The following is a 25386-nucleotide window of genomic DNA, read 5'->3' as shown; positions in this document are numbered from 1 at the left end:
TGAGTTATCGAGCGCAGCTTCGGAGAGTGGGCTCGTCCAGTCTGACGTAGAGGCTTCGGCTGGGCTTCCTCCTTCGGGAACGGTCTCCCAGTCTCACGTCAACGCGGAAATGGTGGACATGCTTTCCCGGGCGGCCACGAGCGTCAGGCTAGAGTGGAAACCTCCACTCTCCCCTGAACCCTCGCGGCTAGATGATTGGTTCCTGGGCTCGCCCCGCCCCTGTTCCTTTCTTCCCGGAAGTGTACGAGGAGCTGACAAGATCGTGGGAGGCACCTTTTACTGCCCAGTCCCGGTCCCGGTCTTTCAGCTCCCCCGCTCTCACTACCCTTGATGGTGGAGCGGCCAGTGGGTATTCGGTGATCCCCCAGGTGGATAAGGCACTCGCGGTGCACTTGTGTCCGCAGAGTGCCGCCACCTGGCGTGGGCGCCCGAAGCTCCCGTCCAGGGCCTGTAGGTTTATGTCGTCCCTGACGACTGTGACCTGCGGTGCCGCTGGACAAGCCGCCCCCGCCCTGCACGCCATGGCTCTCCTGCAAGTAAACCAAGAGATGTGCAGTCGAATCGGTGTTTTCCTTCCTGCAGAAGAGGCTGGAGGGGCGGCTGTCCCCCTCCACCTTGAAGGTGTATGTAGCTGCTATTTCGGCTCATCACGATGCAGTAGATGGTAAGTACTTGGGGAAGCATGACTTGATCATCAGGTTCCTGAGAGGTGCTAGGAGGTTGAATCCCTCCAGACCGCACCTCATCCCCTCGTGGGACCTCTCTGTAGTCCTTCAGGGTCTACAGGGAGCTCCTTTGAGCCCTTGGAGTCAGCTGAGCTTAAGGCACTCTCTTTGAAGACTGCCCTCCTGACTGTGCTCACTTCCATCAAAAGGGTAGGGGAAATGCAGGCGTTCTCTGTCAGAAAATCATGCCTGGAGTTCGGTCCAGGTTACTCCCTTGTGATCCTGAGACCCCAACCAGGCTATGTGCCCAAGGTCCCACGACCCCTTTTAGGGATCAGGTGGTGAACCTGCAAGTGCTGCCCCAGGAAGAGGCAGACCCAGCCTTGGCGTCGCTGTGTCCAGTGCGAGCTTTACACATCTATTTGGATTGCACACAGAGCCTTAGAAGCAGCGGGCTGGGAAACACCCAACACCTTTGCGAGGTTCTACAATCTCCGGGTTGAGCTGGTCTTGTCCCGTGTATTGGCAGGCACGAGCAGGTAAGTTCCGGGAGAGCTGGCCGGGTGTACCACTTGCACATAGCGCCTTTCCCCTCTCTTGAGGTAAAGACATGCGCTCTTAACTCCCAGTCGTGTTCACAGACTGTGATCCCTGGATGACTTTCCTCCTTAGCCCTCTGGCAGCTGACCGGTCCAGTACATGCGCTAATGAGCCCCTGTACTGAGGTAAGTGCTCCACATGTGCTGGTTTCCCGAAGGCGACCCCATGTGATATCTTCCGCAAAATCGTTTCCCTGTCGGCAAACTGCGTCTTCCTTGGGCAGAGGCCCCTCTACCCCTGGTCGCCATACTCTGTAGAAACTCCTCCCCCTTCGGGTAAGACCTACCATGGGACCTCTCCACATGACATACTTCCGACAAGACTCGGTAAGACCATGTGACGTATTCCACTCAAAATACCCCCCCTCTTTTTGGGTGGCGTGTGGTCTCCACGGTGTCTTCCCCTTGGGAGGGACACCCCCCAATGCAGATACTTATGGCTCCCAGTCAGTTAACAAATTCCACTCTTTTGGGGGAGAAAAGAGAGGGAAAGAGGCCTCGGCTGGTCTAGCCTGTCCCTATAGTTGGGCAGTCGACTTGTTCCTGATGGACCATTCGATGCTCATAAGATCATTGGGGGAGGTTATGTGACGGATTGGTGCGCTGGCTACGAGGCACACAGCGGTCTGCCTGTCATACACCGCCAGTTCACGTAACACAGTTCAGATAGTTGTGGCATTTTGTATAGGGACCCCTAGTGTCACTATATCGACACAACATCGAGTGAGTGACAGATAGGGAATGTCATGGTTACTTTTGTAACCTCCGTTCCCTGATGGAGGGAACGAGACGTTGTGTCCCTCTTGCCACAATGCTGAACTACCCGCTGAAATGGCCGGGACCAGGTCTCGGCTCCTCAGCACAAAACCTTAAGTGGTTGCATACCAGTTCCTTTTATACCCGTATGTCCGGGGGAGTGGCATGCAAATTCCACTCGCCAATTCTCATTGGCCTTTTTTCAAAAAAGTGTTTGGGGATCCCAAGAGTGACCCCTAGTGTCACTACATTGACACAACGTCTCGTTCCCTCAATCAGGGAACGGAGGTTACAAAAGTAACCATGAAGTTTTCACTCCGGAAACATTTGAAAATAAATTTGTTCCCATTTTCGGTTACGTTCTGCGAAACATTTTGTTCATTTTCTTTGAACCGTTCTTAGTCCCTGCTGTCTACACTGCAAGCACCTGACGTAAATGTCTTCAAGGATGTCCAATTAAAATTTTATATGTTCTGCTCTGCTACTTAAGTCACTTTATTCCCTTTGCCTTACTGAAATAAAATTATTTAATTTACAAACATTGTAAATTAATTCGTTATATACATTTATTACACAGGTCTCTGGAAAACTCTATTCTGATTGGTCAATTGCGCCATCCAGTTGTCCAGATATTTCAGAGTAACAATTGCACATCCAGAGATTAAGACGTATCAAAACGGTCATCCGGGTATTGCGAGTCATCTTTCCTGCTTCTCAGATAACTGTGCGATCTCTACAAGTAAGCTAATAAAATAATTTCTACTCAAATCAATGTTTCATGTCCATTTATTTATTTATTTGGTAAGTCTTTTAATAAACTAGATAATGAGCAGTCAGGCAGTCATTATTTTCAAAATAAACACCAACAGATCTCAGCGATGAATTCAGCTGTTCATCAGTTTTCTTTCTTCAACCAGAATTACATAATTTCAATGCAAATCAATATGTCCAATGTTTATTTATTTGGTAAGTAGCCATGTAATAAGCAGGATATACACTCAGTTGGTTGTTATCATAAAATAACCCCCTTCAGAGTTATACAAGACCTATCCCCATGTCTGGGTTTATTTTGGGGTTTATGATTTCATGCAGTACCTTAACGGTTCCATTAATGATCCTTTTAGTACTTTTGAGTAAGAAATGTTTGGAAATTCAAAATACAATTCTTATTGTATGAGTTCATTTCATATTTTAATTGATTTTTGCAAATGGTGTTTACACAGAATTTTTAATTAAGATATTTTCATAATTCTTTAATTTTAATAAAATACCACAAATGAGACAAACCACATAATGCATATCTAATAGTAATGTGCTGATTAGCGGTGTTGCAGTGCTTCTGAATGGTATAGCATAGAAAATACTAGTGAGTAGGCTATTCAGTGCTGGGTAGAAACAGATTACATGTAATCTGGAATGCATAATCAGATTAAAAAATAATAAATAAATAAGAACAATTCACACCGTCTTTTTCAGCCTTCTTGGCCAAATCATATCTTTTTCTCTACGTTTTGGCCTTCTGTCCACACTGAGACAGTGTTTTTGTCAGTGAAAACTGAGCTTTTTTGAAAATGCTCTCCCAAGTGGATACATTTTAAAATGCCATCTTCACATTGTAGTGTGGACTGGGAAAACGTATATATCTGAAAACGATGCTGTATTTGTTGTCATGTGATGCAGTCCTGTGATCCATTCAACCAAAACAATTAAGATGGCGGTCTGTGTTATAGCGGCGCTGTTGTGCCTGATATTCACTTTGATAGCATTGTTAAAGAAAAATTGTAATTTGTACAACATTCACATTGCATTCCTTTAAAGGCGACAGGAAGTTTACTCGGAATTGCTGTTTGGCGACAGAACATGTGGACAGTTGCGTTTCAGACCGTACATGCAACGGCGATTTTTCGCATGTGTCGTAAGGGGATTTAAGCGTTTTCATACGTATCAGTGTGGACGAGCAACTTTTAGAAAATGCTTGAAAATGGCAGTGTGGATGGAGAGCGTTTCGAAAACAAAAATGCTGTTTTCAAATGTATCCGGATTAATGTAGACGTAGCCTAAAACACATAAAAATCATATAAATTCTCACAATTTGATTAATAAATTAAGTTTTCTTAATTGTCTTTAAGCAACATTATACACATTTTTTTTTTTTTTTTTTTTGATTTTCCAATGTAAATGCATGTGATATCAATTAAACAAGAGTTTTGAGGTAATCCAAAAGTAATCCAAAAATAATCAGATTAGATTTCCTAAAAATATAATCTTAGAGATTCCATTACTGATTGCAATATTAGTCATGTAATTTGTAATCTGTACCTTATTGCAATTCTGAAGTAATCTTCCCAGCACTGTGAGTTTTTCAGCACGGTGTTGCGTCCGTAACAGCAGAAGAATCATTAATGGAACCGAAAGTCATGAAAATCTTTCGGTTCTAGTATTTATAAAAATTGCAACAGGTTTTCGGTTTCCAACCCACCCCATGTTACTGTGGCTGAAGTTGATCCACAAGTTACAGCTGATTGGTTCATGGTTAGTAAAAATTTTGAGGTGATGTGCAGAGTAGACCGTCTCTGACATGACGCAACATCGGCAGACTGTGATAAACTGAGCATTGCACCTGCAGCTACTTGCGAATGCTTCACTTGGTGAATTTCACTGGCCACATGTCTTGTAAACTAGCCTTTTTACTGCATCAAAGAGTTACTCTGTAACTCATTAGAGAGGTCAAGAGAGAGAGAGAAAGCAAGAGATAATAAAAGAATGTGCTTTCGCCCCTTATGGTAGTACACCTAATTAAAACAGCCTGTAGATTGGTGACTTGATAGTGTACATCCTGAGTGGCTCATCCTGAGTTAATGTTCCTATGGTAACCACTTAGGCGCCACATGTATGTTCCATGGCCTAGGTGCATTAGGCATTCCTACATGCCCATCTGTGTAATCTCTCAAGAGTGTGAGGCTTTATCAGACAAATAACCCCTAATCCCCCTAATCAAACCATTCATCTCTCGCTCTCATTCTCACTCGCTTGCACTAGGTCAATCTCAGTATGTTAGAAGAAATTTTCCATTTTAGATAGATTCTGTTTTAAATGGACTATGGGTTAGATGTGACTTAGAGAGAAGGGTAACACTATGTAACACAATTTTTGTTCCTGGATTGTAAGTGTTATTTCCTAATTGCTTATGCCTCAAAAGTATAGAAAATGGCTATTATTCCCCACAAACTTTGCTTTTGTGACCAGGACAGTGATATTTTGAAATGTACCTATATCCAATGAGAAAACGCATTTGTGTCTTTTTGTTCACATAAAGTCAGAAAAAAACAACATATGAATTTAAACTAAAGTAATACAAAAATGACTTCAAAAGATTTAGAAGTGAGTAGTTTTGTGAGATTTACGATTATACTGTAAATCACTTTCACAAATCAGCCCCCAAATGTACTCATCATAATTCAAGGTGTCCAGCAAGGTCTTGATGCTGTTGTAATCCTCTTTGAGGTGCACCGAGTGAGCCAAGGGAAAAGACGGGTACTTGTTACCATTATGGAGCAGCACGGCTTTGAGGCTCCTGGATGAGCTGTCAGTGAAGAGGCGCCACTCATTCTGGTTACAGGCGATTCCGATTGTCTCAAACAGACTGGTCACATTGTGGCAGAAGCAGAGCCCATCTTGATGGGTGAAGAAGCTGGAAAAAGGTTGGTGACGCTTCCTCTGATCTGCGACTTGCACACTTTCATCCAACAAGTTCCACTGCATGAGACTAGATGTCAAAAGCTCGGCATTGGACTTGGTGAGACCAAGATCTCAAGTCGTTGAGGTCTTTTTGGTTGGGGTAGTATGGGTTTCTCTCCTCAGCTCCACGTCTGAAATTGTCATCTGGATCTACAACGTCTTCCTCGCTCTCTGACTTGCTGCTCTCTTCTAAAGATGGCTGCTCTCTCTCCGGAGGAGTGGTACAGGGAGCTCATGGCAGTGTGGCACCAGGGCGATGGATGAAGGAAGGTCCGGATACATGATAGCAGGTGCATTCTTGCCAGTCTGACGTTTGAAATGGTCCACCATGCAGAAGTAACAGTTGCTTGAGTGATCAGTGTGTTCCCGTGGCTCTCTTTTCCCCTCTGTACCATCACCCATGACTAATGTGAAGAGATTCTCACAACATTTTTCATATATGATATATTTTTTCAGTAACATTGAAAATTGTTATACATTTTAAAATTAAAAACTTTTACAATTTTAAAAATTACAAAATTTTATAACATAAAATTCTGAGCAATAATTGTCCATCTTACCTTCCAGAAATTTTTTTTTTTTGCAGTGCTCGCAGGTGAAATGAGGTGCCCAGGGTTTGTCTTTATCCCCGACAGTCATGCCGAAATATGCCTTGTAGGTCTCACACATCTTTGCAGATGCTTCCACGGAGTACTTTTTCGGTCTTATCTTGATAAATTGGCCGTAGACATATCAAAAGGAGTCTGCCGGATGCTTGCAGCCTCTTGATGCCATCTCAGAAAAATGCAGATATGTATCCACTTAGGCAGCTGGAAATAAACTGAACTGGTGGGCTTAAGGCCCCTATATTTATACTACTATTTATATTACTGGAAAGTTCTAGAAAGTTCTAGAAGTTACTCCAAGTTTACTCAGCACTGAATCTATCTGGAATGTTCTGGAAAATAGGTAAATTTCAAAATATCACTATCCTGGTCACAAAAGCAAAGTTTGTGGGGAATATTTTTCTATACTTTTGAGGCATAAGCAATTAGGAAATAACACACTACCCAGGAAACAAAAAATAAAGAAAACATTTGTTACACGATGTAATCATACGATTTCATATGGCACTGGTGTCTCTCTCCCTCCATAGACAGAAAACACACACACACACACCCACGCACAAACACAACAGGTCAGTCTACAGGAGCATGTATTCGCTAATAAGCAGCTCCCCAGGGCTTTTAAAAGCACAATTGGTTCCAGAAACCACTCTGAGGATGTGCGTTTATGACTGTACACTGTGGATGAATCTCACGAAAACACGTACAGGTCACCTCAAAATCTAAAGAAAACAAAAATTTTTAGCATAAAAAAATTAAAAAAAAGAAGTTTATTTTTAGACCCATTAGGATTGTTTGGATCGAGACATTATTTTCATGACACTTAACCAAATTTGTTGTCCAAATTCTCATTACTGTAATGCATTACTCATTACTGTAACTTTTGAGTTGTTTTTATTTATTTATTTTATTTTTTATTATTATTCCTGTAATTATTTATTAAAAAATAACTGTAATTCAATAATATTTTAAATTTAAATCTGCATACATTAAAGGCAGAGAAACAAATAACTTTATGTATAAATACAAAACAAATTAAATAAAATATCTTTTTTGCATTATAGTTATAACAATGAGTTTGATTGAATGATAAAGGGGGAGGGTGGTGATTAATCGTCTTTAAAATAATATCACAATTCAACCATTAAAATCATAATGGTCCTAAAAATAGACTTAATTTTCTAATTAATTTAATTTAATTTAATTTAATTTCAGGGTGAACGGTAACCCAGACACATTCTTTGTTTTACAAGATTCACCCTTGAAGTTTTCTTCCAGCTATGAGCAATTAGCCATACATATTACATTGACAAACCCGAGGCAGTGTCGTTTTAGTTATTGATGAGAGAGATAGGATGAGACAGCATCAGTCATAAAATGAACAATTAAATACTTATATTCTCCTGTTGACAGGATGTAACATCGTCTTGGACAAATACCCTAACAAATCCACTGATGAAAGTGTGCTCAAAATAAGACTGAACCCCTACAGCAAGACAGATGTCTGTCAAATGTATTTTTTTCTCTCTTCTTCTGTGAGTGCTTACCATGGACTAGTCACAGTCTCATGGCTAACATACATATTGAAAACACATATAAACACCCTAACACACAACCAACCTGAGGGATTTTTTTTTTTATTATCAAGCACAGAGGCAGTAAAACTGCTTAATTAAAACATGCATTTTTTATAAGCTTTGAAGTGCTGTGGAAGGGCCATGAGCTTGAATTGGCAACGTCAGGAGACAAAGACTGAGCAAAAAAGATAGAGAGAAAGAGAGAGAGAGCAAGAGAGACCATCCGTCCAGTAGAGATAAGGACTGTGCTTATTTGAGCAGTGGAAGCCGTTTTCTAAGTTGCATGCTAAAACTGAGTGTGTCCCTGGTGGGCAAACATGCACATAACACACACCCCCACACAGACTGAGAGCTGCCAGCACAACCATCTACAACAAAACTGCTCGGCATGAAACGGCTCACAAACGCAAGTTTGCGTGCATGCGCAACTGTTAAAGACGATGAAAGAGTGATAAGTTAAAGCTTATTATTGTGCCTTAAGACGTAGTACTGTGAACTATGAGGGCGGTCAATTCGCTTAGCAAACATCACAGCTCAGCTATTATCAGCCCACTCGAAATTCAAAGCACCTTGCTGAGAAATAACAAGAACACACTTTCATCTTACTTAACCAAAGCTCTCTGAGACACATCATGACAGAATAGGGAAGAAGTGCAAGTCTTGAGGACAATATTTTCTTCTCTCCACTCTCATCATCACTTGACATCTGGAAATTTCTTCCCGCTCCCCCCTCCCTCCATTTCTCTTTTAAATGTCCCTCTCTATCTGTCTCTGTCTGAAACCGAAGTCAGCTGCCTTGCTACCCAGTCACTCCATGACTTAACAGTCAACTGTTTTATTTTTTAGGCACCATAATGTCATGTCTAATGATCTACAACAAATTCAAGTGAGCTTTAAACATAACAATGGAAATATTTCATGACTAAAATGCTTATTTATCAATAGAAATACAGTCATAAATCCATTTAAAAATTGACTTTTAATAAACATCCTTCAAAACATAATTACATATACTTACAGTATAAGATGTAAAGTCTTGTTTTCAGAGAAATATAACAAAGTTCAGTGATGTTTATGCCTAAAAAATTAAAACAATTAGCCAAAGGGGTAAAAAATATAAATGTAATTAAAAGGAGAAACAAGTTTATTTGTCACAACCCACTGGAAAATAGTTTTGTCTTGTTTTAATCATAAACCTTTAAAAATATTAGCTGTGCCCCAAATTGCATACTTCGCATTCTACAGCAAAGTGTAAGTAATGTGAGCAGTGTGTTCACACTGCAAACACAACGAAAAGAAGAGTACTACGATTACCCAGATGATGTACTTCTTGTGGAATGTTGGACACTTCATTCAATCAGCAGGTGTCACTTGCCCTATGTTGCGGAAGGGGTGGAATTACCTGGCCTTGATACTGACCTGACAAAACAATTGTAATTAATGGTGAATATGAAAACTAGCAAAACTTCTGTGAAAACAGCGCCTCGCAAATGTGAGTTGAATGCTTTACCATCACTTATGCCGTGTGAATATGTACATTATTTGAGATATTTGTTGGACTGAGGTTGGCTAGCATGCTAAAGCTAGCTAAAACACATTGCATGCAATTGAAACATCACTTCCTTCAGCTGAAAAAGGGAGAATATTTCTGTGCAGTATTTTTTTATTTTTTTTTTTTTTTTTTTTAACAATAAACACAGTACCATATTTTAAAAATTCATGCACTAGATGGCCAAGTGCATAGTGTATAGTGGAAGTGCATAATGTATAGTGCATCATTTGGGACACAGCTTGTTAGATTCTCTGAAAAAAAGACTTAATATCTTATGTAATTTATCTTTAAGAATGTGTAGATATTTTTACTGGAAAACAAGACAAGAATACTGATAAAGAAAATTATATTTTAAAAATAAGGCATCTTAGTAGACAGGATGTGATGCTGGGTTCAAACATGCCTCCATATACTGCCTGAAAAGGCAGTTCTTTTTAGGTTTCAGACACAGCCTATGTCTCATTCTTTCTTCCACTCTTCTTCCACTTTGTCTCTCAAATCCAGTCTGTGATCTTTCTCTGTTCAGCACAACAAGAGATGAATCTACTCATCTCACATGATGCCTTGCCTCTGAGCAATGGGTCACATTGACACAATAGACATGCCTTTAGCATTTTAAGATGGAACACACACCCACCCCCTCATGTGTCCCACTATCTCATCTTTTTCACACACTACTTTCCCTCCTATGAAACAGGAAGGAGGCAGGGGGTTATTCCTAGAGGGGTTTGGGAGGAGGCACATCTCCAAATGGGTCGCACGTAAACCGGACAGCCTGCTATTAATACTGTGATGGGGACATCCAAACATCGTAATAATACACGACTTGTCTTTCAAAAGTCATTTTTCATTTGCCATTCCGGCTGGGCTCCATCCGATCGCCCAGCCATACCTTCCTGGCTCGCTTCCTGTGATCATGATCAATCTACTGTATAAAATATTTTCTCTTTATCATGCCCTCTGTTCATCTATCCATCTGCCTTGCCTGTCAAACTCTTTATCTCCTGGTTCTACTGTATAACCACCACACATATTCTCCACTGTGAGCCTGTAAATGCCTTTTTAGAGGCATTTAATGGCTTTAGTTTCTGACACTGAAAAAAACAGACATTGACAAGGTGAAGGAGTAGAAGGTCACAGTGTGAGGAGATGAGCGATCTTCCACTCCCATGGCTTCAGTCTCTCCTAGGGGTTGAGTTTCTGCACCACATCCACTCTTTGATAAGAGATCATTTCATACCTCTGAACTCAGTAACCGGCCCCCTTCCCTTCCTAATAATCAATCTCTGAGCACAACATCATTGTTATCCTGTGTCACTCCCTGAGCATGTCTGCCGCATTAAGTCTCCCACAGGCTGATCTGATATCCCTTTCTGAACCCTCACAGGATCACACACTGTGCCAAGAATCCAAGGTCAGCCAGCTAGGACACATCAGCTGAAATTTAACTCACCTCTCTTTCTATTTTATTAACCTCCATTAGTTCTCTCTGAACTCTTGTTCTTATCTTTGATCTTGCTCTATAGAGCGCAACAGTCTGGCTCCGAAGTAAAAATCCCATTCATAGACAAATTTAAATTTTAACAATATCTTAAAATACAGACTGGAATCTCTGGTTGATTAGTCAGTCAGATTAGTCAGCTCTGGAGGTTGTTAATCAATAGCATATGCTTCTGCTGAAGCCATAAGTTTAACCCTAACCCTTACCTCAAACCTAACCCTAACCCTAACCCTATGGACAAAATTAATGGGAATAATACTTGGAACAAAGATGGATGAAAAAGTGGGCGGGCACTGATGCGCTCTATTGCTTTGCTTCTAATATTACAATCTACCTAACTTACAGTGGTAGAACAAGATTCTGAGGTATAACAAGACAAAAACTGTTAGCTCACCACTTGTGTCTATATCCGTCATTCCCTCTTTAACAACAGGGATGCAGTTGTCCAAGTAGACTCCTTCTCTGTAGCATCCATTAGTCTCTTTGTCAGGTGGAGGCTGGTCCCAGCATTGGCATGGTGTCTGCATGATTCCACAGGGTCGGTTGGAGTTACTGTAGGTAAGGCAGTCCTCTAACCACTGGCACAACATTTGACAGGCAGCCATGCTTGGATTACGCTTCCCAACCACAAGATACTCCATCTTAAACTCCCCTTCCCCATTCCTGGGCCTGGTGCCTGCTCGGGGCAGCCCTTTCCGGATCTGCAGGAATTGTTTCCCTGCCTCCAGGAAGGCAACATGTGTGGAAGCATCACACAGCTTCACTACCTCATCAAAGCTCTCCATTCCAAGGAAGGTTCGTGTTGTCTCCAGGAAGGAGTCAAACTGGAAGGTCCGGTGCTGTCGGGGAACGCAGTCTCTGGTTGGCTTTGTGACCTTGATGAAGATGGTGTAGCGCCGTGGGTCAGGGTTCTGCAGGGTCCAGGTGCAAGGTGTGCTGGCAAATACAGAGGATGAGAGAAAGAAACCAAAGAAACGACTCTGGACCAGGGTGGAGCAAGTGTCAGACTCTGGGCCAGAGGGGGCAGCATTGAACATTTCCAACTGCAGTAATTGGAGATGAGTAAACAGCAGGACCAATGACGAACAGTTCCGTAAGTATTTTGATATCATGGCTGTAAATGACAGAAGTATGTGCAGAACAGGGAGAGGCTGAACTTTATTTCTCCTATTTGCACCTTTTCTTGTGTTGATCAACAGCCTCTTATTGTTGATCTGTTGATATTCTCAGTTGTTTGCAGAACTGTTGAGACTGACAGCTCAGGGTGTGAGAGAACATTGGCTCACTGGTCCAGTTTGTTGTCCATAATGCCACACAGCATCAGAGAAATCTGTAGTAACGGAGAAGACAGAATAGGCTGCATGAGCCAGATGGAAAACAACAGCAATTATCCATTGACCAGATAAGTGTGAACATAATAACTTCAAAAATGCAGACACATGACTGACTCTGGCACACAAAATTACCATGCTGGGCCATATTGATTGAAAAGCGCTCCACCTGTGATTCACATTCAAAAATCATTTTTTTGTTCTCTGTGAAGCAGTTACTTTACGCAAAACGTCACCCTCAATCCTGTATTTCATCAGTGAGCTCAATAATTGGTCCAATTATGGGGCAATCAATTACACAAATATGAACACCTGCTGTCATTCATTATTTCTAGTGCATTTGCTTCATGCCAAAATGATCAATAGCCTGGGTCCTTATCGAATCATTAGGCTAAAAGTGGATGGATCATCGCTCAAACAGGAGCGGCATTTTTTTCCATGACAATTCAATATTTTGTGTACTTTTACAACACTTAATGATGAGAAATATGTGAGGTCACAGTGAAGAGAAGAAGACAGACATCTTGGAGACCATTCTGATGTCATTGCAACATTTCCATGTGCCATCAGTCACTCTAAAAAGTGAGCACCCGGGCACCCTGAGAGCCTGATTCCATACAGGAAGACACCATGCTGATTTTATTCGGGGTTAATCACTCTTGTCGAAAAGCATTAGATTTTCCCCCACATTTAACATGCTAAAAATAATCCAGACAGGGGAGAATGGGAGCACTGAGTCATATGGTTTTAAATACAAAAAAGTCACTTAAAAAATTAGACACTTCACTTAAAGTGATGCGATATTTATGACAATCACTTATTTATAACAATCACAATCATATTACAACCATTCCTTTTTAAAATCAGGTAATGGATATTCTCATCAAACTTAGTATGTTTCCTCCTTGCAATATGGTACATGGTTGGTAAAAATAGTTTTCTTATGTTTTCAAAATGACAGACATCATTTGGAATTATCTGTCAGTGTTTAAAAAGTGGAGGTGGAAATTAAGCCTTTAAAATAAGATAGACATTAACCAGGCAACTTTGCTGGGACAACTCGACCGTTATAAACGAATAGTCATGCAAGCATATTTATGTATAAATGTATTTACAAAATGTTTCTACATTAAAATTTGATATATTACAATTTTATTACATTGCTGCCATAATAATGAACCATTTCCAAAGTTTATGTGATCTGGCTCTTGTTTTTCTTTCCCTTCTACTTAAAAGTTCCCACTCACTGCGGTGGAGCGGCGACGTAATTTTATTATTGTGAATTATTTCAAAATTTCTGTTACACAATCCTCCAACTTTCACAACTGTTCATTACCACCAGAGCTGTTACCACACGCAGCGCAAACTTACGGCACTTAACAGTGGTCAAAAAGGATTTTTGCTCTGACCCCCATCATCAGCAAATGCTTTGAGACTAATCAGAGATTACATCTGCTCTGTGCTGCCTCTCTCACTTGACCCATTGCAGTTTGCTTACTGCAACAACAGCTCCACTGATGATGCCATTGCATCTACAATACACACTGCTCTCTCCCACCTGGAAAAAAGAACACTTATGTGAGAATGCTGTTTGTAGACTACAGCTCAGCATTCAACACCATAGTGCCCTCCAAGCTTGATGAGAAACTCCGGGCTCTGGGCTTAAACAGCTCACTGTGCAGCTGGATCCTGGACTTCTTGTCAAGCAGACGCCAGGTGGTTAGAATAGGCAGCAACATCTCCTCATCACTGACCCTCAACACTGGAGCCCCGCAGGGCTGTGTTCTCAGCCCACTCTTGTATTCTCTGTACACACATGACTGTGTGGCAACACATAGCTCCAGTGCCATCATTAAGTTTGCTGATGACACAACAGTGGTAGGTCTGATCACTGACAATGATGAAACAGCCTACAGAGAGGAGGTGCACACTCTGACACACTGGTTTACAACCTCTCCCTCAACGTCAGTAAGACAAAGGAGCTTGTGGTGGACTTCAGAAGAAAAGACAGAGAACACAGTCCCATCACCATCAATGGAGCACCAGTGGGGAGAGTCAGCAGCTTCAAGTTCCTGGGTGTCCACATCACTGAGGAACTCACATGGTCCATCCACACTGAAGCTGTTGTGAAGAAGGCTCATCAGCGCCTCTTCTTCCTGAGACGGCTGAGGAAGTTTGGAATGAACTGCCACATCCTCACACGGTTCTACACCTGCACTGTAGAGAGCATCCTGACTGGCTGCATCTCCGCCTGGTACGGCAATAGCACCACCCACAACCGCAAAGCACTGCAAAGGGTGGTGCGAACTGCCAGACACATCATCGGAGGTGAGCTTCCCTCCCTCCAGGACATATATACCAGGCAGTGTGTGAAAAAAGCTCAGAGGATCATCAGAGACTCCAGCCACCCGAGCCATGGGCTGTTCTCACTGCTACCATCAGGCAGGCGGTATCACAGCATCAGGACCCGCACCAGCCGACTTCATGATAGCTTCTTCCCCCAAGCAGTCAGACTTTTGAACTCTTGATCTCCCACGATCAAAATACATCAGCACTGCACTTTATTACTTTTACTCTTATATCTCACACCGGACTGTCATAAATTATATTATTATATTATATTCTCTCTTAACTCTTACTATCAACCGACAGCCTGAATATCAATACAGTACAATACAACCTATTGAACATTCTATATATACTATATATACTTTTTTATTGTATTGTGTGTATTGTATACTGTACAGTGTATGTTATTTGTATATTGTGTTATGTGTAATTATGTGTATATTAGACTTAATTGTGTTGTGTTAATCTGATGTTTACTGTAAATTGGTATATGTCTCATCACTTTCACAACTGCTATGTTGCTCGGAACTGCACCCAAGAATTTCACACACTATTGCACTTGTGTATATGGTTGTGTGACAATAAAAGTGATTTGATTTGATTGATTTGATTTCCAAAACGGCGTACTAAAAACGGAAACATTTTTCCTTTGCGTTTTTGAAAAGTTTCATGTACAGACGACAACGTTGTCAAAAACGATCCCCGTGCACAAGGATCCACGAAAACAACCAAAAATGCTGTATTATGCACGCCAGGCCAGTAGTTGGCGATGTCACTTTGTAAAGAAACATTACGCACCTGCGCACATAAGCATTCTTCCACAGAGCAGTGAATACAAACAATGAAGATGGCGATTGCTGGTCGTAGTAGTGATGCAGTAAATCTACACTTTGCTGGAGAAGCGTCAATAAACTCAAAATCTTGAGCAGCACAAACACAGTCCTGTTGTCCGCCATTGTAGTTTTGAATGTCTCGCGCGTTGTTTTGAAGTACTCGCGCGCATGCCTATAGACTGAACTCTCAAGATTATTCAATAAACTCTGCTCATTTTTACCATCACTTCATCTCCTGCCTTCTGTATTCCCACTGCTGACTCTTGGGCTGGTAGGAGAGTAAGTTAACATAAGCTGTTGATGTTGACTGGTTTTGGATATCAGACAGAACTCTGATATATGGATATCTTCTGACGGAAAGAGAGGTCTTGTGTACATTGGATCTAACATGCATTTTCACTGCCTCATGTTTTCATATTATAAGCATATCATTGAATACTGTACATAGCATCACATCTCTGTCTATAGGCTATATACATAAGCAGTGGGTGAATGAATTGCAGGGTAAAGGTACATCAAATACAATTAAGTAAATAAATAAATAACATTTAAAATACAAATAAATTTTCCCATCTGAATCCATACATTAATTTCAAGATTTTCAAATTGCAGGTTCTGCCTACTGTACAATGTTCACACTCCATACAAAACACTCCAAATGAATAAATTGTTGATTATTGTTATTTGCACAGACACCAGTATTCATATTGATGATTATACATCTCAAATTGATGCCTATCAATCCATCATTCTTTATATAACACGTAATACGTGTGCACATGACATCATCGTTTTTGTATGAGACGATAACGGCATCATTTTCAAAAACTTGCACTTTGAAACCCGTTTACAAAAGTTTGCGTTTTCAGGCCCCAAAATGCCGTTGTCGTGTGAACGAACAGCCAAAACGCATAAAAAGTGTTCCGTTTTTAGTTGAAAACGTTGTCGTGTAAACAGCCCCTCAGAGATGTGGATTTGGAAAGGTAATTAAATTACCACACGACCTTGGTGTTTGTCAAAAAACAATAGGTAATTTGGCTGGGAATTTTCTCGGGAAAGGTGGGAGAAAAACACTGACATTTCAGATACGGACGGCAATATAATCACTGACTACCCCCTGTAAATGCTGGAATTACCTCACATCCCCATGTAAAATAATTGCTGTCCGAATAGCGCTATTGTTGTGATTTCACCCTAAAATGAGACTTCTGTTGTGATTTACTCACTTCATGTTGTTCCAAACCCAAAGAACGTTCTTTCTTCCATGGAACACAAAAGATATTAGGCAGAATTGTAGCCACATTGACCATTCACCTACTAGAATTTTCATTTTTTGGGTGAACTCTTAAGCACTTTTAGCATATCCACTAAACTAAACCCAAAAGAAAAGGTTTGTGGTTAGTATATGGTTTACCCTGAATTATCAAATTGGCTCAGAATCATACAGCTTTGAGCCAAGTCATGCATGAGCCTGTTCCAGGCCCAGACCGATCCCAGTGGCACAACTTGGGGTGAAAAGCAGGCCAGAAAATGTGGAGGTGGCTGACTGCACAGACTATCTGTAGTTTATTTTTGTAGAACTCATGTTCCCTGAAAGCACTATTAAAGCAGATAATATGAAAAAAAAAAACTACAACTGATCTCAGCGTGAACTCAAACATTGCCTTACACATAATGGTACATATCTGCTTGGTCCCAGATAAGTTGTGTTCAGGATGCTAAGAGCAGAAGTCTATAAATGAAAGAGTAGGTGTTTCAAACAAAATAAACTGCTTTTCATGACTGCAGTTTTAGTAATGATGCCAGAGGGTGTATTCATCTAATCCTTTGGCTCAAGTCTTAATTTGTTAACCAAATCTCAAAACCCTTGCTCAAAACCTTCACTGATACAGGGACGATGACTGTAATACAAGGGACCCCATGAAATTTGTTATCCCATGCACTGGGTGGGGGTGCTAAATGTCTGTATGAAAGTTGCCTCATAGTATATGTAGTGTTTTAGATGTTGGTCACCAGCATGTTGACTACAAAGTATTTTAACATCCAAAAAATTACACGCTTTACCTTTAAAGTTACAAAGGCAACAAGAAACATAAACAAAGACATTCTTAAGGCTGAACCATAAAATCCTCACTATCAAACACCTCAACAGATTCCGAGATGATGACTGGAACTCAAAGGAAAGCTCTTTTTGCCCTCCACTCATCCATTCTCCTCTGCCCCAATGAATACACTGAATGTTGTTCAGAGGCCAGCTCATTATAGACATGTTGTGTTTATTGATCAGCAGTTATTCAGCTGTGGTACACAAAACTTCTATTCAGTTAATTTAGCCCTCGCTTCTATGCACTTTGTCATTCTGGAAGAGAATAGGGTCTAAAAAATAGATCCTGGGCAAAAAATAATGTGCTTGCAATCTGAACAAAAATCACAGCATAGTTTAATTGATTTTTGCTTTAAGTCATTGGCACTCATCATCAAATGCCGTTAGATACAAAGGTGTTTCAAATCTTTCAGTCGATTTCCTAATCTGTCAGTCTCACATGTGCGTGAAGAGTGTGACGAGATTGGTTTTATGCTGTCATGACATTATGAAAGCACGGGCTGTTCCCTATTTGTCACCTACTCGACGTTGTGTCGATGTAATGACACTAGGGGTCACCCTTGGGAGCCCCAAACACCTCCGATCTTTGAGAAAAGGCCATTGGGAGTTGGCGAGTGGAATTTGCATGCTACTCCCCCGGACATACGGGTATAAAAGCTGGCAGGAACCATTCATTCAGATTTTTTCTTCGGAGCCGAGTGGTTGTGTTCAGTGAGCTGAATTCCTCTGCCGATCCATTCATCTCTAAGGAAGCTGTTGTATTTATGGCGCATTACAGCGGTTTCTCCCCCTCGTGCACCCCAGTGGCTCCCCGCCTCGGTCCATCTACCTACGGGTATGAGGCCGCATCGGTTAGAACTGGGGGCAATTTGGGGACCCCAATGGGAGCCGCTCTGCCGGGTAACCCCACACAGACCTCCCATTCCTCAGAACGCTCGTTCGCCCTGGTCGAGTTCTGGGATGAGACCGCCTGCTCGTCTCAGGGCGAGTTCGAAGAGGATGAGCGGGCTGGTCCAGTCTGATGCCGAAGACTTGACTGGGCTCCCACCTTTGGGTGCAGTCGCCCAGTTGCAGGCTGATGCGGAGCTGGCGGCCATGCTTTCCCAGGCGGCTGCAAGCATCGGGCTGGAGTGGAACCCTCTGCCCCGCCCTGAACCCTCGTGGCTTGATGATTGCTTCATGGGCTCGGAGCGCCGCTCACGGCCACGCCCCGCCCCGGTCCCTTTCTTTCTGGAGGTGCATGAAGAGCTCAAGAGGTCATGGTGGGCACCTTTCACTGCCCGGACTACCCACTACCCTCGATGGTGGGGCTGCCAGGGGGTACTCGGCGATTCCCCAGGTGGATAAGGTGGTTGCGGTGCACCTGTGCCCGCAAAATGCCGCCACCTGGCAGAACCGTCCGAGACTCCTGTCCAGGGCCTGTAGGTTTAAGTCGTCACTGAGTCTTACGTCGATTAAGTCTTACAGTGCTGCTGGACAGGCCGCCTCCACCCTACACGCCCCGCTGCGAGTCCCCACCCACCGGTACGTCTGACGCAATTGTTCCGTTGGTCCCCCTCACCCGGAGCTTGGAGGCGTGGTTTTCACTCCCCAACCCGTCACGATGGCTGACCAGGACTGTCCGACTCGGCAATGCGGTTCAGTTCACCAGGCGCCCACCTGGGATCAGTGGTGTCCGTTTTACCTCAGTGAAGGGCGAGAATGCCGCTGCCCTGCATGCGGAGATCACGACCCTTCTGCGGAAGGACGAGATACAGCCTGTCCCTCCAGCCGAGATTAAGAAGGGTTTCTACAACCCCTACTTCATCATGCCCAAGAAAGGTGGTGGGTTGCAGACAATTTTGGACCTGCAAGTACTGAACCGGGCCTTGCACAGACTCCTGTTCAAGATGCTGACACAGTAACGCATTCTAGCAAGTGTCCGGCATCAAGATTGTTTCACGGCGGTAGACCTGAAGGACGCGTACTTCCACGTCTCGGTTTTAGCTCAGCACAGGCCCTTTCTGTGGTTCACCTTCGAGGGCCGGGCGTACCAGTGCAAGGCCCTCCCCTTCGGTCTGTCCCTGTCGCCTCGTGTCTTCACGAAAGTCGCAGAGGCAGCCCTTGCCCCACTAAGGGAAGTGGGCATCCGCATCCTCAACTATCTCGATGACTGGCTGATTCTAGCTCACTCTCGAGACTTGTTGTGTGTGCACAGGGACCTGGTGCTCAGGCACCTCAGCCGGTTGGGGCTTCACATCAAATGGGAAAGGAGCAAGCTCTCCCCGGTACAGAGCATCTCTTTTCTCGGGTTGGAGTGAGACTCAAACCACAATTGTACAGAGCGGTTATCTGAGTTACCGTAGACTTTGTCAGTTCAAACCAGTCTGGCCATTCTCTGTTGACCTCTCTCATCAACAAGGCATTTCTGTCCACAGAACTGCCGCTCACTGGATGTTTACACCTTTTGGAGTAAATTCTAGAGACTGTTGTGCATGAAAATCCCAGGAGATCAGCATTTATAGAAATACTCAAACCAGCCCTCCTGGCACCAACAATCATGCCATGGTCCAAATCACTGAGATCACATTTTTCCCCATTCTGATGGTTGATGTGAACATTAACTGAAGCTCTTGACCCATATCTGCATGATTTTATGCACTGCACTGCTGCCACACAATTGGCTGATTAGATAATCGCATGGATGATTGTTGTTGTCAGACGGGCTGGTTTGAGTATTTCTGTAACTGCTGATCTCCTGGGATTTTCACACACAACAGTCTCTAGAACAGGGGTCGTCAACCTATGGCACACGTGCCAGCACTGGCATGCGGAGAGTAATCAGTGGCACGCCAGCAATTACGAGAGATGAGTGAACTATTTTATTTATATAAATTCCACCCTGTATGCCAATCTACATCTTGATGTAATTCTTCCTCATGATCATGCAGCGTGTTTTCATGAGCTGAATGGGAGGCTAAACAAAAAGCTCAAATGTGAGGAGACTGCAGAATACCCAACAGACTTGCGCAGAGCATGCAAACCATTCGCGCTTCAATTTTGGTTAATCATGCAAGTCAACGTGCCGGTTGTTTCGGTCAGTTTGCACGGATGACAGCCTACATTCCGTGTTTCATTTGTTTTGTTTTTTTGCTTTTAGAATAACACATGATGTAATAAGGAAAACACCACTTTTAATCCTTGAGGTTTCCAACCCAGCATACAGGTACACCCTCCTTAAAACATGGTCACACTCAAAATTACATTAAACGATTAAAAGAGAAAACATAAACCCACATTGTGCGGTTAAAAAAAAACTCTATTCAAAATATAAATGAAACCTGGAAATAAAGTTTTAGGATTCTGGAGGTGCGATTCACCGAAAAGGGCTAAATAGCTGATCGGCTTGTGATGTGCAAATGGCTTGCATGCGCAGCACGAGTCTCGTCACACTCCCATTCAGCTGATGAAAACATGCTGCGAGATCACGAGGAAGGATTACATCAAAGTGAAGATTGGAATGCAGGTGCAAAAACATAATATAAATAAAACAGCCTGCTCCTCTCTCGCTGTTACTTGCGCGCTAGTGATTACATGATTACAATGGCATAATAAAATTAATATTTAAGATTTCACACAATTTCGTGATCAGTAATCAAATAAGCAAATCTGTGACATTAACTGTGTTAATTCATTTTGTACAAAAGGACAAGTTTTCTTTCATTAAAGCACTTTCACAAGATGCTCTGTGAAAAATTGCATGCAGGATCATGATATCATCCGGTTTTGTGCAATTTTTTCACTCAAACTGTTATGCTGATAACATCATATGTAATGAAAAATAAATGATTACTGAAGGGGGTTCATCGGCACAGCCATTGACCAGGAAAATTAAAAATGGCACTCCATGTCAAAAAGGTTGCCAACCCCTGCTCTAGAATTTATTCCGAATGGTGCCATTTTCTCTAAGGCTGCTGACACAACCACAGGAAAAGGTAAACACATTTGAATTGATTCCAAAATTTCTGATGGGAAATGCCGCTTGTCAGTAACTCAGCAGAGTGGGATTGATGTCAGGGTACTGGAACACTCTGAAGGGACATGTTAAGTTCCCATGTGATCATGTTGAACTGAGTCAAATAAATGAATAGAATTTAGTAAATCCAATGCTGCTTTTACTACTGAAGTTTAAATCAAAGCTGCTATTAAAACATCTCTGCATTACCGCTGTCACATTTTCACGTTGCAAGATAAGAAAAGATCACAAAAATTGTTTAATGACACCCTCTGTAGAAAGCTTAATGGCTAAATAAAGTGCAAATAAATCACCATAAAATTTGCAATGTACAGTACATACTTTCATATTGTCAGCAAAATCACAGTGAATATATTGTGAATATTCTATATATTTCCCAGCTCTAGTGGGAAGGTGTGTGGCTAAAAGAAAGAGCAAAAAGAAAAAAGAGAGAGACTATGGAAATAGTATTTCTCATGGCAGGATTATATTCTGATTAGAGGGGCAATGATAGAGCCTGTCTTCCACTTTCATTAGACCAAGATGTGGTTGAGTATAATTGTATTGTCTCCCACCTCTCTGGAATTGCGAACCACCTTTGTACAATCAGGCTGCTGCCCTGTTGCATTGTGCCTAGGAGCGAAGGAGTTGTCCATATGGTGTTTCATTAGCCTTTTCACTATCTGTCAGGGGCAGCATGTAATCATTGCATGTCACTGGAACTGTCCCTAATGGTGCTTAAAGTATCACTGTTAGCTTTGTGTCAAAAAAAACAATGATAAAAACCTTGCATAGGGAGAGACAGACAGAAAAATGCAGGAGTTAGAGGACAAACAGGCATGAGAGAGCAAACAATGGATAAAGAGAGAGATAGAGAGATTGAGAAGGGAGGGGAGACAAGCTGTCATTTTTCATGCAAGCTCTTGTTTGTTGCCATCTTGTCCCCAGCTCTGCCCATTTTTTATTTTTTTTTTATTCCTCCCAAATTAAAGAGCTACAATGACACCCCAAGAGAGCAAGGTTATTTGAACAAACAGAAGACAACAAGCATCGCTGCTTCTTTGAAGACATGCCTCATTCTCCTCTATTTGTGCTCCAGCGTCTGTGACAACAAGTCCTAGGCCTCACATGGTTATGGAATTAAAGAGATAATTATCTGTCTCTGGTGATGAATGTGTTTATCATGCTAAATGCCAGGCCTTCTTTCATCAACTTATAAACCGCTCCATTTTCCAGACAAATGTAGGTGAAGTACAGGACGGGGATGGATTTTACATTAGCCAACGGTTTGTTAGATGGAGGTGCTCTCTTTCCCAGAAAGTCCTATTAAGTCACTTTGGGCTTTGGACAATAGCAGATAATACGCTTTGTTTTTTTTCTTTAGGCAGACGGTGGGGTTTAGTTACATTTCTAGGTAACTAAAAGTTCACCCAAAAATGAAAATTATGTCATCATTTACTCACCTTCATGTCATTTTAAGCTGTAAGATTTGTTCTTTAAATAAACACAAAGGAGATCATTTGTTGAGTCCAAGCTGCTCATTTCCAATGAAAATGGAAAATAGACTGAGATTTGAGAGCTACAGCCAAGGAGAAGTCATTATTTAATAACTTATTAAATTTCATTCCATTCCTCAAACAAAGGTATTGTATGGCTTTAGTAGACTTGGACTATAGGGCACACATTTATGGACTGCCATTTATAATACAATATGTTCTGCAAATATTTGACTGATATGCAAATATTATGACTCATTTATAGTAGCACGTTTTCGAATTACTTTGCAGAATTTAAATTTTTTGATGAAGTGTCCCTTTAATTTCAAAGTGTCGAACTTACTGGGATAACCCTAAGCTAGGTAAACAAATAAGAGCAAATTTGTCTCTCTTAAAGAAAGCGGTGCAAAGCAGACTTATCTCTGATGTCTCAAGCCAGTTCTGGGAACTATAGGATCAGAGCTTGTCTGTTAGATTGACCGAGCATGATGTAAATCAACTTAAAGTCTAAAATTAAAAAATTTGTTCAGGTATATACAGTATATATACACATTCTTCAGCGAATCAGCCTATGAATTGCTTACTTATAGTTGCCTCTATACACTGATATAGAGAAAGTACTCAACAAAGACAAAATTCTACAATTCACCTAAACCAAAACTTAACCTAATGCAAAACTCAGCTGGACGTAAACCTAATCTATGGATCCTATACATTCTGCATTGCACAGACAGTCACCAAACAGCAGTCCCGGCATCATTCAGAGACAGATATTCAGACAGGAGGGAGGCAGAGAGAATGTACACATCATAGAGTGATGTGAAGAGGCAGACAGGAAGAGATGGACAGGCATTTGAGGGATAGAGAGAGTTTTCAAAGGACAAATGTTAAGGGGGAAGAGAGAGAACTGAACATCTGTTTGTGTGATGATCTAACAGGCTGCGTCTACATGCTCTCTTTCCCCTGGCACGCCTGCTCCGGCTCTGTTTGTTTTCTCTGTCATCTCTACCACAGGCTAGCGCTTACCTGACGCTAATTTCAATTAGGCGTCTAACTGTCTGAAGAAATGAATAGAACTGAGGAGCCACAGCAGAGACAACAAGAGAGACAGATATGACAGATAAAATGTTAACATAAACACAAAGTAGAATTAAGACAAATGGACACATCCATTTAGAGGAAAGTGACATCAAGTACTTAGTAACAGTTAAGGGTACTAAAGAAAAACTTTTGAGGACCCATTCTCGGTAGCACTTTATTTTTCAGTACTGTTCCTCATTTACGTACTGTATAATTACAATAACTACAGTAATTACTAGGTACTAACCCCAAACCTAACACCAACCCTAACCGTAACCCATATTAAGTACATGTAATTACCTAATATTACTCAGTACTTTCTTGGGTAAATACATTGTAAGTATACTGAAAGTACACATACTGTACAATAAAGTGCAACCAAACTTTCTTTCTTTCTTTCTTTCTTTCTTTCTTTCTTTCTCTTTCTCTCTCTCTCTCTCTCTCTCTCTCTCTCGTTCATTCATTCGTCCGATCTTTCTTTCGTTCTCTCTCTCATTCATTCAATATAGCTTTCTTTCTTTTTTATTCTTTGTTTCTCTCTCATTTTCTTTCTTTCTTTCTTTCTTTCTTTCTTTCTTTGTTCCTTCCTGTCTTTCTTTCTTTCTTTCTTTCTAGGCATCCAATATCTTAAAAAATACTAAAATATATATTATTTTATTAGAAAAACCTATTAAATAAATTTTCAGTATCAGATATAGAGATTTATTTATTTTATTATTATTATTATTATTATTATTATTATTTGCAATCAGATCAGAATTTATTTGGCACACAAACATAAATGTTGAAAACATTAAGCTTGAACAGATAAATGAACACAAAATGTAAGTAATAATACTAGAAAACACTCTAAATTATACTTGGTTAAAAACATAGCGCAGGGACTCAAATGAATCCAAACCAAATTACCCAATTATGATGAATCGGGACTTCCCAGCATTACATACGAGACTTGAGAGTGTGTTTGATTATGTCCTCAGCTCGCTCGGCCGTATAGCTGTGTACAAAATAGAATGGGGCAGAAAAACAGCTTTTTGTACACTGCAACTCGCTGTAAAAAGTAGCTTGTTACTGGAAAAGCAACATTGTCTTGAAAACAGCTTATCTACTGTTACGCTACTGAAAATGTAGTTAAGCATCTCTAAATTTAGTCAGGAACTTGCCAACACTTCTATAATGAATCTATTTAAAGCTTTTTTCAAAGCT

General features: G+C 41.5%; 1 protein-coding gene across 8 annotated transcripts in view; it reads right to left on the bottom strand.

The window, feature by feature from the left end:
• The window catches only part of LOC127452922 (adhesion G protein-coupled receptor B1-like), a 140998-nt gene that overhangs the window by 94173 nt on the left and 21439 nt on the right, over nucleotides 1-25386 (bottom strand). For all 8 annotated transcript variants that reach the window (XM_051718802.1, XM_051718806.1, XM_051718803.1 and 5 more), the window contains exon 2: nucleotides 11388-12323. In XM_051718802.1, the coding sequence (XP_051574762.1) occupies nucleotides 11388-12105 (718 nt within the window). In that variant the 5' untranslated portion in view covers nucleotides 12106-12323. The remainder of the gene's footprint in view (nucleotides 1-11387; nucleotides 12324-25386) is intronic.

Source organism: Myxocyprinus asiaticus, chromosome 15, assembly GCF_019703515.2.
Source record: "Myxocyprinus asiaticus isolate MX2 ecotype Aquarium Trade chromosome 15, UBuf_Myxa_2, whole genome shotgun sequence".
Taxonomy (NCBI): Eukaryota; Metazoa; Chordata; class Actinopteri; order Cypriniformes; family Catostomidae; genus Myxocyprinus; species Myxocyprinus asiaticus.
This window is presented reverse-complemented; position numbering and strand designations above follow the sequence as displayed.